The sequence below is a fragment of the Manis javanica genome, chromosome 13 (genome assembly GCF_040802235.1).
Source record: "Manis javanica isolate MJ-LG chromosome 13, MJ_LKY, whole genome shotgun sequence".
Classification (NCBI taxonomy): domain Eukaryota; kingdom Metazoa; phylum Chordata; class Mammalia; order Pholidota; family Manidae; genus Manis; species Manis javanica.
Window position 1 is genome coordinate 85,031,833 of NC_133168.1, and position 13,677 is coordinate 85,045,509.

The 13,677-nt window shown below is 45.5% G+C and overlaps 1 protein-coding gene across 4 annotated transcripts in view; it reads right to left on the reverse strand.

The window, feature by feature from the left end:
- The window catches only part of TAF5L (TATA-box binding protein associated factor 5 like), a 32,705-nt gene extending 19,061 nt beyond the window's left edge, over window positions 1-13,644 (reverse strand). The window contains exons 1-3 of one of the 4 annotated variants that reach the window (XM_073219980.1): window positions 12,710-12,731; window positions 4,810-4,954; window positions 2,055-2,159 (exon numbers count right to left, since the gene is read on the reverse strand). In XM_073219980.1, coding sequence (XP_073076081.1) covers window positions 2,055-2,159; window positions 4,810-4,954; window positions 12,710-12,727 — 268 coding nt within the window. In that variant the 5' untranslated portion in view covers window positions 12,728-12,731. Of the gene's footprint in view, window positions 1-2,054; window positions 2,160-3,170; window positions 3,982-4,809; window positions 4,955-12,709; window positions 12,732-13,498 lie in introns of those variants that run through there. The other 3 variants (XM_073219979.1, XM_037008273.2, XM_073219978.1) reach the window with 3 other exon arrangements.
- Window positions 13,645-13,677: the final 33 nt, after the last annotated feature.

Genomic DNA, 13,677 nt, shown 5'->3' on the forward strand with positions numbered 1-13,677 from the left:
AGGAGGTGGCGGCTATTCTTCATTAACAGCTCTGGGAAATATTTAAGGAACACATCAAGAGCCGAAAGGGACAAATTTGGGGCGAGAGAGACAAGTAGAGAAAACCATACCAGGGCGCATCACGTGCGTGAGCAATTAAATGTATTAATTCTTAGCTGCAAAAGTGTTCATAGCTTGTAATAAAATTATCCCAGTAAGTCTATTTTATTATAACTACCACTTTAGTGATTAAACAAAGATCTATAAAATGCCACTGTGTAATGGGCATCTCAGTGTCCCCCGTAACGGAGGTGGGTCACAGCCATGCTGAGAACCCCCCCACAGCGTGAGTTCCTGCAGCGTCTCTAGGACGCGCTGGGGCTTTGCACTGGCTTTGTCTGCCTCCCTTCGTAGGCGGTCTGCTCTTCCGCCTATCTTGCCCGGCATGCAGTCAGTGCTCAGCACAGATACGGGCCAAACGAGGAGGGCTGAGAGACGGGAGGCGTTTCTTCCTAAACGAGCTTCTCCACCCCTACTGGCGAGAGAAATCTACCACGGAGACTTAAACTTAATCCTGCTGGGAAAAAAACAGGTAGAGTAACTTCCTAAAAACGGGTTTAAATTGCTTTTCTTTGCTTAAAGCCTCGAAAACCAGTGCCAATGATTAAAAATAACTTATCTCCAAGTTCTTGCTTACCTCCCGAGGAAATCCTTCTTATAAACTTGGTGTTTTGTTTTTTTTTTAACCTGATTGGGGCTGGAAAGTGGCTGATCACTGTTCTGAGGTATTTAACATACATATGACGTGAGGATATTAATGGAGGTTCTTTCTTTCCAGTTTAAACATAATAGACTCTTTTTACTAAAACAGACTTTAATTTTCAAGACTTTTTCATTTTTTTAACCATTTAACAGACTCCTCCCTGCCTATGAATGCCATCGCTCAACATCTGTGACACTGATAAGGTAAACCTCTGAGGGTTTTTTTAACCTTGTCACCTTTACTTCCTGCAGTATTTTGTCCATTTCCCCCAACCACAGAATACAAGAAATGTGGATTTTCCTTTAAAGTACTAACCATTGAGGATCTAAGTGACATTATTTATTTCTACTTACTTTAAGAGGGTTTAAGTATATTATTTTGGTTTATATATCCATCACCTTATATGCATCTTTACCATTAAAAACGATTAACTTGAGAATTTTTCAACTAAAAACAGAAAAATAAAACAACTGCAAAATATTTCAACAACAACTGCCCGCTAACCAATACCTACTAATTGCTCTCAATCCCCCTTAGGTCAGAGAAAGTTTTGTATTTTTTATACCTCAAGGTATTTTGTATAAAGGAAGTACTATACAAGGACTTTGATTAATCCCCAGAGACGACATGGCCTGCTATTGCGAGAACCTTTCCCACGTTAGAATCGTGAGCACTCATCTGGGACTGGGTGAAAGCATTCGCTTCGGCCTCTGGGTTGCCTTCTTCATTTCACACATGAGGAAAGAGAGGCCCCCAAAAGGCTAAACAAGCCCGCTTTTTAAAAGTGATCCATTTAAAAAGTCATACAGTGAGTCAGAAGGACGGATTAGAACTCAATCGAGAGATTTTGTGTCTTAGTGGTCATGACACCAGTCCCAACTTCTCATTTTTCTGTCTTGCTGATTCAGAGGGACTACTGCCTTGTGCTTTTGGAAAATGGGGACAAACTCATTTTGAGGCAATACTACATTATCCGTGGTAACAACCACATACATCTCAAACACACTGCATTTGAGGCCGTTTCTTCCTGTGGCTGCTTCAGCTTTTACTTCGACCACACCAGGCCAGCCACTGCACCGAAGGCCATGAATAGAACAGTGACAGAAAAACCTGGAGCCACACCTTTGCAAACTGTAGCCTCATGATTTAGCCCTCTCAGGCATTCCCACACATCCTAAGTTTGAATGTAAAGATGATGTTAAACTCCCTTTGACTTGACAGTACCTACACCACACCGAGAATACGGTAGGTTCTGGGGAGTTTGCATGGTGCTTTCTGAACAAGAAAAAAGGTCCTAGGGCTGAGTACTTACCAGTGAGAAAATTCCGCAGCCGTCCAAACTGTACTTCATATTGCTGAGGCTCGGCCTGGCAAGGGGCTGCAGACACGACGTTGGCACAGCCAGATTCTGATTGAACTGCAAGGACAAGCCCCACCGGATGGGGGACAGGAAAGACAACCGTAAATCCAACATGTGGGAGGGCGGATGGAATAGTGTACGTACATCAATAGCAACAGACACTTAAGTAGATTTTCAAAGTGTGTTGGGGCTTCTGGTTAAAAGTAACAGACCAACACACAGGCATCTCCTCTCCCCCCTGATACCCAAGAAAATGATGAAACAGGAATGAGAGATACAAAACACAGGATGAACAGGCTGAATGGCAGAGGACAGGCATGTAAGTTCATGAGCGACCCATCTAGAAGCGTCTGACCCCACGCCCAGATGTTTCACGATCATGTACCTGGGCGCCCATCTATTTTCAAGCACTGTGCTGGCAACTTAGTGGCCCTTCCCGATCTGGAAACTCTATCAGTTATGCGAAATTTTCTTGAAATATCTTGTTGATTCTCTATTTTCTCTTTCTGGGACTCTTTATTATTTCAAGGTTAGACCTGAATGGATCCTTTAATCTTCCCTCCCATGTCCCATTTCTTTGTCTTTCCCCCCTACTTTCTGGGACACGTCCTTGACATGCAGGCCTTCTACTGATTTTGCAGTTTTACTATCATGTATCAAAAGTTCTGGTTCTCTGAATGTCTTTTTCTTTTTATTAAAAAAAGATCATTCTCTTCTAGGTCCGAGGTTATCAGTGACAGTATTTCTGGTTTTCCTCTCTGCTCTTTGATTCTCTGAGTCTCTTCTGTAACACTCCGTCTCTGTTTTTCACGCAAGTGGGTAAGTTTCCCTCACAGCGGAGAGGGAGGCGCTGCAGAACTGATGCAAACTCTGCTCTCATTGCCCGGGACGACACGGGCGGTGCCCCCAGGCAGGTCAGATGTACCAGGGAGGGACCGCTGTCACCTTCGTGGGGGTATGGGTCAAGGGAGGAAAAGACTGAAGCCTCAGTATTCAGCACGCAAGCATGCACTCAATCTCCATTCTGCGAGTACATACTTTCCAAAAACCCCCCCAAAACTCCCTTACCCATTTTGTGGTTGTGGGAGGAGAGAGGAGGTGGCTGGGTGTCCGAGCTGCCCAGTGTGGATTTTCGAAAGATCCCCTTGGTGGCTGTGTCGCCCAGGGAGCTTCTAGAGGTTCTTTTGAATCTCAGCTCATTCCTTCTGTTTACGGACCTCTGACCATATACTAGGACCCACAAGTCCTTTGGGAAGCTCTTCCGGACCTGCCAGGCTGAGTTAGATGGCCGTCTTCATTGCTCCTATAGAACCTGAGGCGCCCCCCTCACATCAGACCCTCTAACATGACTGATGTCCATCTCACTTGCTGACTACCGTGTGAAGCTCCTCAGGAGCTGGGATCAAATTTTAGTTATTTCCAGAACTTTTCAGCATCTGGCCTACAACAGATGTTCAGTACAGGGCAGCTGAATGAAGGCACATTTATTCAGATTACTTAATTAACAGAAAGACCTAGGACAAAATCTTATGATAATCATATTTCATGTTTCTCACCTTTCCTGGTAGTTTTCCAGGAACAGCAGTGGCTGCCCTAATAAAACATTATATCTGAACTAAGACAGCTCAGAAAAGTGAAATTCTGAAAGGCTATTTAATAGTGCTTGCTCCTATTTTCTATCAACAGCACAGAATCACTGGCCCCAGGATCTCATGAACACAGGGCGGCAGATTATTAATGCACATTAAACGCTGTGGTATTAGAAGGAAGGAATTACTCTGGCTTTGTACGTTCACCATCCTTCAGAGACAGTAGGGCGTTTATTAATCTAGTCCAAGTTCATCATCTGGCCCTGTTCTTGTGTTGTTCTCGTCAGGGTCTGAAGGAAGAAAAGAATGGTGTGGATTCAGGGCTGAAGAATCTTTGAAGGTGATAAGAAACTGAAGTGGCTGGTCCTCCCGGTCAGGAGGGTGAAACCATTAAGGGACGGAGTAGGTGGTGACAGGTGCTTAGAAGGGCAGAAGGCAGCACAGGAACAAAGACGAACCAGAGTCCAGGCTAGGCGGAGACGAAGGACCAGGGCCGGGCCAGGGAGGGCACTGCCACCTTGACCTCTACCCAGAGCTGGGAAAGTGGCACACCATTACCCTGAAGAGTTTTTCCAAAATCTCCAGTGCACAGATTCAATATAAGAAAATTGCATCATGAAAAACCCCAAACTCACAAACCAGCTGAGTAACAGCTATTTATTATTCCAGATGGATTCAAGACAAATTTTTCTAAAAACAAATCCAGTTTCGACACAAGCAACAGCAAAAAAATAAAAGCAAATAATAAAAACCTCAGGAACCTATCTATGAGGCCAGTATTTCCAACTCCAGACCCTCAGTAATCATTCACCCGGCAAACCTGACATCATGGGCTAGGGTCTGGGCTACAGGAGAAGGGACAGAAACCCTGGCCCCACGGGGGCCTTGTAGGATAATAGTTTGTAGGAGGACTACATTCCTTCTAAAATCATAATCATATTATATTATGACATCCTGCATAAGGAGGTGTTTAGAAGTGGCATTTTAGTATGGCTGTGATGGACAGGTAGTGTTTCTGAGGCCAGCACCAGCCATCCATCCGGTGCTGCCCGTTGGGGATGCTGGACGGCCGGCTGGCTCCCTCAGGCATGACCTCCAGGGGCGGCCAGCACGGTTACCTGTGAGGTTGGCCGCCATCTCCTCGGCAGTCTGTGACAGCCGCAGCCCTTGTTTCAGGGCCCCGTCCGAGTCCACGTACTGCCGGCGTTTGAGGTAGCAGGACACGGCCATCTGAATCTGCTCCGTGCGCACTCGCTTCATGACCTAGCCGGGGGACCACAGAGCTGTGAGGGACCCGACAGACCATCTGGTCCGACCGGGACGTCACAGACGAGCAAATATAAGGAGGGAAAGCCGAGCCACAAGTCTAGCTACGTGACCTAGTTAAGAACAAAACCCAAGTTCCTGAATTACCAGTCTGGTGCTGTCTTCCACTGTGTCTATGTTTCCAATGATAATACAACCCACGCCAATCACAGAAAAGAGTAATAGTGTGAATAATGAAACCCCATAGATCACTCTCAGACTCGGTTTACCATGATTTCAATCGGCCTGATGGAACTTCTCATTAGAGAGGCTAACAAGAGCAAACCGGACCAGCTGAACCCCAGGGCTTTTTACTAGGCCTGCCTCCTCTGTGAGGGAGGAGTTCATCAGCAGAGAACCAGCCAAAAAAGCAGGCGGGAGGCAGTACACAAACACCTGAGACATTCAGAAGCCAGAGAAACAGGTGTTGAGAAAGTAAGAATAATGGGGAAAAGGAATGCTATGCCTCTTCTTAATAGTCAGGAAAAGGCTACCAGCACTACGTTGAGATTTTGGGCATTGGGTTTTCATTTGTGTCATATTATTTCTCTCATTCCCTCTTTATTCTGTCCTGAGAGTACAGAAAAGCTTCAAAATGGTAAGAGGGTTATGTACCGGTGTTGGAATGTCTCATCAATTCTTGTAAGAAAGGCAAGGAAGATGGCAGGACGTACGCCAAACAGGGTGAGTTACTTTTGATAATTCCAGCTAATTTGAGAGTTCCCCTCAAAAAGGACTATTTTCCTTGACTACTAAATTTATTATTAAGAATGGCAGGAACCCCTGATATGGCCAGAGGCCACGAACACTGCTTTGCCAGAAGAAGCCTGCCCGCGAGATGACGAGGGGCAGCTGGATGAATTTTCTAGATTCACTCTGTCATGAGGAAAGATTTCCTCCTTCCAAAACCAAAGCATGGTGTCCATCTTGGAACGCCTACAACATCATCAATACACATGTGATTGTTCCTATCAGAGTGACAGTCTCTAAACCAAGGGCTTCCAGCTTCCAGCTTTTTGTATGTGGAAGATCTGCTTCTGGTCATTTAGTTGGATGTATCTCCATTCTTTTTTAAGATTTTAAACTCCCCCCACTCCAAAAGTCTGCTATTTATTTTTTTGCTTTAAAAAGTTAACTAGTAAAAAAAAAAAAAAAGTTAATTTGTATCCAATTTTGATCCATCTGCAGTTTCTTTTAGTATGGAATGTGCACTGAATAATCAAATTGTTTTACCTACATACTGTAGCAACAAATTGTTCCAAAACAATCTGCAAATAATCCTTTCCTTCCCAACTGATTAGTGGTAGCCATTTAAAAATATACTCTGAAGATGTATTTTTCAGTTCTCTGAAAGTCATACAGTGGTGCAAACAATGAAGGCTGGAAACACACACATTAAAACATATGCATCTACATTTGAATATAAAATGTTAGGATACCATAAATATTTTAAACGATGCGTATAGAAAGATTGTCTATGCATTCACTTTCTGGATTACCAAAGAGAGTTCAAAACATTCTGATACGTTGAACTGGGGATTCCTGCTCTAAGCATTCGTCCACCTGTCCACCAAGGAAGATGTAGTCAGCACTACACCTGCATGGGTTTGACTGTATCAGTGATTCTCTACGGCTCTCTAACCTGGCTACACATAAAAATCTCCTGTGAGTGTGCATGTATTGATTTCAGCCCTGGCGATTCTTATTCAGTGTTACATTTAGAGAAAAAACTGTAAATGCACATAGAGCCTGCGGCAGTGCTGCCCTTGCACCCTTTGGCCTAAAGCCAGGACTAGTCAATCCAACTGGCTTCCTCTGCCCTCACTACCACATACCCCTACACTGCCTGCTAAAGCTGCTTTTTATCTAATTTTAAGAGCCCTTAGACTCAAACTCTTCAAAAGTAGCCCAATTCCTCTCATTTTAGCTGAGACTTAAACTTCCCCAGATGTTTTACTGCCCATCTCTTGTTGCCATGGGAACACATGCTCATATCCATGTGTCCCCCTTAGTGTTTCAAATGGGATGGGGGAGAGCGATCTCCTCTCTCAGGAAAAAACCCGAGCACGTGGAAGACACAGGAAAACCGACAGAGGGAACTGATCCTGGTATGACACAGTGTCCTCCGGGTGGGACAATGTGTAGGCACGTCTGAACGGGAGGGGAAAAATGGAAGTTTTGGAAGAATAAGCAGAAAAGACTTGAGAAGGAACAAGAGTATATAAGCACTGGCCACCCTGCTAGGAACCCTGTTTGCAAATATTGATTCTGATAAATTTTCCCAAAGCAGCTGCCCCCAAATGGCAGTTTCTCTGAATCCAAACCACCTTTTATACAAGGGACCTTCCCCGAGGGTGGGCAGTGAGCCTCGTGCAGGGTCAAGGGCCTTGAGGGCAGGACGGCCACCAGCAACTCTCTTTACAACCACATGCAACTGAAATACTAGAGACAGGATCCAACTGACTTCACTGGACGTGATTCCAATGCACACATATTTCAAATGAAATAATGACTGATGATGAGAATTTGGAGAGAAATCAGTTCCCTTCCCTCAACTATTTCCATGTACTCTCAGATATGAGACCAACATTACAATTTCAAGTTAACTGTTTGGATTTTCCCATAATTATAAAATCTTTTAAGTTTAAATTGAGTTTGAATACATCTTTGTTAAAATTTCAGGATTTCTTACAATTTTCACTTTACATAACTTTTAAAGGTAAAATTGATGATCACATATTTTCTCTTCATGTCATATTATTAGTACTTCTGGAAATTAAATAAGGATTGGGACACAAAATGTATCTATTTCTCATATGTGAATAGTTGCCTACTGTTTAATACTTCTACAAAACTGCTATATAAAATCAGGACATGATCATCTGCCTGTCTCAAAGTAACAAATGCTCAGGAAAAACCATGGCCACACTCTTAATACTTAACTATAGAAATATGAGGAGGCAAAGACACCGGGAACCCAGGCACACTCTTAAAATGGTGATAATCCTATGGGACTGTAGCTGAGGAGATCCCTTCACTGGGTACAGACTGGGCCCTAACCCCACCCACTTATGTGCAAATGCCTGGAGTTGGTGGAGGGGTGCCTGAGAAACCCCGAGCCCACTTCACTGGCTGGTACACACAACTCCTCGAAATGCCAACAGAATACTACATGGATAGTGCCCCTGGATAACACAGCAGCTTTGAGTGTGGGTGAACACAAAGTAAGTATATCCAGGCAAACTCACCATCACAGACATCCTCAAGTCAGCTGCGTCTACTGAAAGGTGGTTAGGTGTTTTTAGAAACATGTTTTTACGTAAATGCATTTTTTCTAATTGTAAACTAACTTTAAAACAGATAAAAATCTTGCATTTTCTGTTAAAAGATGTCATGCAGAGCGCTTATTAGGTACTCAAATATTAGTTCTCTTTATTTGCAGTAGTCTAAATAGTTGAAGTATCTTGTAAAAGGTCACACTAAGTAGAATCCAAAAAATCTAGCTTTTGCATTAACCATCATGAAAATACGTTCGATTATCTTTGCAAAAATATAGTTGAAAAATGAGCCACACTATTGTTAAAATAACACTTTGTGTAGTTTCAAAGTTATGATGGCCTTTCATATTCAGTCTTTGCTCAGACACAGAATGACAGGAGCACATGTGAACTAGAAGCTGTGCTCTTTCTCGAGACACATGAGTAAGGCTCGGAGCTGGGGGCTCAGGATGCAATGTAGAACCTGGAGGGGTTTTAACTGGGGATGGGTGGGGCTGGGGGCAGGGCCAGTGATTGCTGGGGCAGCTGTGCTGTTCCGGGAGTGTTTTCTCACCAACTACTTTCTTTTCTGACCACTTCCCACCCAAGCCTTCCAAACCTGCACCAGTCTCCTGACCCAGCCAGCTGATCCTGCTTCCTGCCTCCGGGAGGGCTCCTTACTGACACTGGAGATACCTCAACTCCTGCCAAATTGGTCACTGTTCCACATTCTCCTGCTGCCCTCGGGACTCTCTCCCTTGGTCACCCCGCCTTGCAAGCATGTCTTCTGGCTTCCCTGCTTTCATTCCTGGTCTGCTGCTCATTCTTTACATTGCCTCCATCACCACATGACTTACACAGTCTCCAGTCAGACCATCTTCCTCAGCTCAAGTCTACGGGACATTCCTACCTGGATGCTGCAAACATCTGAAATTCAGAGTGCTCAAACGTATCTTCCTTCAAAACCTCATCCTTCTCTTAGTTTTCCCAGCGAGCTGAACAATGCCATCATCCACCAGTAAACAGAAAAACCCAGCCATCATCTTCAGATTTGTTTCTCATCCTCCCTTTCATCCCTGAGCAGTGCCAACCCCCTCTTGGAGCTATTGCTGTTACCTGACCCATCCTCACGGCTGCGATTTGATAGCACAAATCACTTCTCAGCTGGGCTACTCCTATACCCTCCCACCTCGGGCCCTACTTCAAACCACCCTCAGAATGTAGCCAGAGTAAAAGACTAATCTGATTATGTCACTCCCAAGCTTAAAGCTGCCCCCCCTCTCCCGCCGACCTGTGCAGGCTCCCATTCCTGCCATCGCTGCTCTTTAGTGCCCCCAGACAGAGCATTCCTGGGGGACGGGACTTATCCTATCTCTGAAACTCACATTAAAAATAAAGTGAGTGTTCAATATAGATAGATTGTGGGGAAGGCAGCTCAGCACGGAACAGAGAAGTAGTGACTCTAGAGCATCTCACTACGCTGATGGTTAGTGACTGCAATGGGGTGGGCGGGACTTGATAATATGGGTAAATGTTGAGACCACAATGTTGCTCATGTGAAACTTTCCTAAGATTGAATAACAATGATGCCTTAATTAAATGATAGAATAAAATTCAGTTAGTGTTGTCTAGCTTCTGTTTGGAATTCATAAGTTTACCCAGGACCATGACTTTTCTGGATTTTCATGAACCACAAATATTTGATTCCTTCTTTAATCCTGTTTTACAGCACAGAAAAATCATCTCTATACAAAACCTCATTAACATGCAATAGAGAGTATGGCACAATCTATAGAATGGATACCTACAGTATTTACTACGTTTGACTTCATAAAGAAAACTTCCATGTATGTTCTATTGGCAAACACCAGTTTAGGCAGAAGAAACAGGCTGTTTTGCTCTCAGAGAATGAGGAGGAACATATTTTCCTATGCTTATCATTCTTCCTGAGGCTGAATTCAAATGCAGTAAGGGAGGTTTTGGAGACACTTTAACGACATAAAAATATTTACGTGTGTATCTCCAAGAGGAATTATCTTCAATTTTTCATTCTGGAGTAGTGCTACCCAATCAGACTTTCTGCAATAATGGAAATGTTCTAGGTCTGCCACACACAGGGCTATGAGCAATTAAACTGTGGCAAGCATGACAGAGGAATTGAATTTTTCATCTACATCACATTTAAGTTAAGGAACTACACGTGGGCAATAGTTACTGTATTGGGTAACACAGTTTCAGAGCATGGTATCACTTTGAGAAACTAAGGCATCAGCATTTTAGTTTAAAAAATGTTAATTTACAACGTTTTGCAGAGCACTTCTGATTACTGAATCACCAAATCTCCAAAAGTTACTATTTTGTTAGTAAAAACAAGAGCTACCTTCTATTATTACCAGACAGAGATACATTTCAATACATCCTACTAGGATTCTTATATGAGTACTAAATGAAGAATGAATAGAAGTTCCCTGTAGAGTTTTCCAAACCCTGACAGTACATATTCTTTAAATCTCCTTGAAGGTAAAAAATGAGAAAAGAAAAAGAAATTTGCTTCAGCAGAGAAACAGAGCAGCAGTTATTTCTGAAAAAGATCCAACTAAGAGGTAAGGCCAAACCTAACACAACCTTAAAACCCTTGCAGGGAGAAAAATAAGAAAACATTTTGGTTAACTTAAGGAAAAAGAAAACTTTGAGAATAATAGATATAATAGTCAAATGTCTGCTTAATCTTTAACTTATGTACATGTACTTAAAGATACATTAAACAACATGACACATTAATTCATGAAACAATTTTACTCCAGCTAGTCACTGTCATCTTCAATACTGGTGGTCTCTGAGGTCACCTAAGCCGCTCTCAGTCATCACAGTCGGCTTTCTAGAGCACGTCACTTGCGTATCTATCAGATCAGCTAAGATGGAGCTCTTCTCAAATCCATATGCAATGCTCTCACTGGTAATCTCAATAACCATGCAGGTGGGCAGAACTGTTTTTTATTTATGAATGGCTGTATTGATTGATTGCATAAACGGAGGCTGTCGCAGCCTAATATGTATTTCCTAAACAGCATCTTACTAGAAACAGTGTACCTGAGACTGCCCTTGTAGTAGGAAAGACTTGAACGTGTGGTGACACCCTCTTTTTAGAGGGATATTTTTGCGGGAACCTCACCTTATAATTAGGTGTGTACAGCATATCCTTGAAGATAACTTTTAAGAGGGGAGGCTGCCTGGAACAAGTTAAGGGTTTCTTCATGCCTTCTGTATATGCTCTCTAAGCTTCCAAATTTGGATTAAAATATTTGTCTCTGCTCAGTAGCCATTTTCCCTTTGGAGTCATAGGCAGGCATGAAGCTGCCAGGACAAGCGAATGGGCCTGCCTTCCTGTGCGCCTGACCCCACACCACTGCAGGCACAATCTTCCAAAAAGCTAATTTGATGCTATCAATACTTTCACTTTTAACTGACTGGTGGATACCACCCTGCATTCTCACCCCTGGGGCTTTGATCAAATCCCCTCCATTAACTGGAGGCACCCGCATACTGGCACCCCTTCCTCCCCAAAGCTTGCTTGAGCACAGCCCCCTCCACCCACCAAACACAGGAGCAAACCTCTATCATCACTCTCACCGTGCTATGTCTGTTGTCCTACAAACGAGCCAGGTAACATTCTTCAGATGGGAAACCTGAGGCCCCAAGATGTCAGACACCATGCCAAGGTTCTGGAACAGGATGGGCACCCAGGCCACGTGGCTGTAGGGTCTGAGCTCTTACCCTTTACAGTTTCCTGCTCCTTGCTCAAAGGGTTCTCCATTAGATGAGGGGCTTCTTGGGGAACATAATGGTGAAGGCTTGCCAGGTACTTGTTGGGAGAATGATCAGAACTGTTACCACCTGAGAAGGTGGGCTGGAAACTTGGTTTCCAGCGCTGTGCACAGAGTAATGGAGGCTTACCCAAGATCCTAAGGCTCCTTCCAGCTAAAAGGAGTCATCAAAACCAACTTCCCCTCCCACCCCCCTTCCCACCTCCCCCGTTTCCAGAGATGTCCTCTACAGGTATTATGAAAAGACGTCTGTTTGCAAAAACAAATGCCAAAAAGCCAGTCACCGATTGGTTAAGTGAAGGCTTTATCTTGTTTCAGTGACAGAAGCACACAAACGTCACATTTAGAAGCGGGAGCAAGGAAACGATTTCCAAGCACACGGATCTGATTTACGTCGATGACAAATAAAAACGCTCAGGGCAAGCCTATCTTTTAGTTTTCTAGTTTAACATTGATTTTTTTTCAAGGCAGAGAGGATTTGTAATAAGAAAAATCAAAGTCAGTCTGCTTCACACTTAACACACAAAAATTAGGCCTATAAGGAATCTAGAAGATATTTCGCAAAAAAGATAATTATAATAGATAAGTAATATTTACAGAGGGCTTTCTATATGCCAGGCATTTTCACATACACTGTCATTTTTTCTCATGGTACCCGTTAATAGGTCCACTTTAAGTCTTCAGCCATCACCTCATTGTAGAGAAGAGGAAGCTAAGGCTCGCAGAGGTTACACGGACAATTCCATGGTCTCCACCTTCGGCCTTGTGTAGTCGTCCTACCGCATCCACTACGTGAGGCTCCTCGGAGTTTAAAAATGTGACTCACGGTCCCCTTCCCACCCGACTCTGAAGCAGGGCTGCGCCCAGGGCTGGCCGGGGACGCCGCCCGCCCTTCTCCCCCCACTCAGGCCCATCACACGCGCACTCCTCTGCCCCAGCAGGAGGCGAACTGCGCCCGGCCCGGTGCTCCCCGCGCGGGGCCCAAGGAAGGGCTCGTTGGCGCGAGGTCCCCCTCCAAGATTTTCACCTGCAAGGTCAGAGTTTAGGTAACTGGGGGCGGACGCCACACTCGGTTAGCAGATCCGCCTTCCGAGCCCCGACCCCTGCCAGCTGCAGGTCCGCGTCGCAACGACACTTTGGCAGCCGACGGGAGGGGCGCACAAAGCTTCCCGCCAAGTCTACGAGGCCCCCAGCGCCGGGGACCCGCCACCCGCCGGGACCGCCGCCCTCTGCGGCGCGCTTCCGGGAGCCCGGGCTGCGCGGCCACCGCGCGCGCCCCGCGGGCACCTGGCAGCTCGCGGCCCTCCGCGGCAGCCGGCCGCGCCCCGGGGCCCGGCCACACGCTCCCACGCCGCCAGGGGGGCCCGCAGGCCCGCGCCCGCCCCCCGCCCCCAGCCGAAGCCCGCGAGGTCCGCGCTCACTCAGCATCCCAGGCGGCTCCGGCTCCCGCGCCCCCGCCGCCGTGCAGCTGCCTCCGCCGGCTCAGCCGGGGCCGTGCGCCCCGCGCCCCGCCGCCCCCGCCGCGGCGCTGGGCGGCCGCCCCATGACCGACTGACGCGAAACGGGCCGCCGACGCGCAACCGTCTTCGGCGCTCCGCTG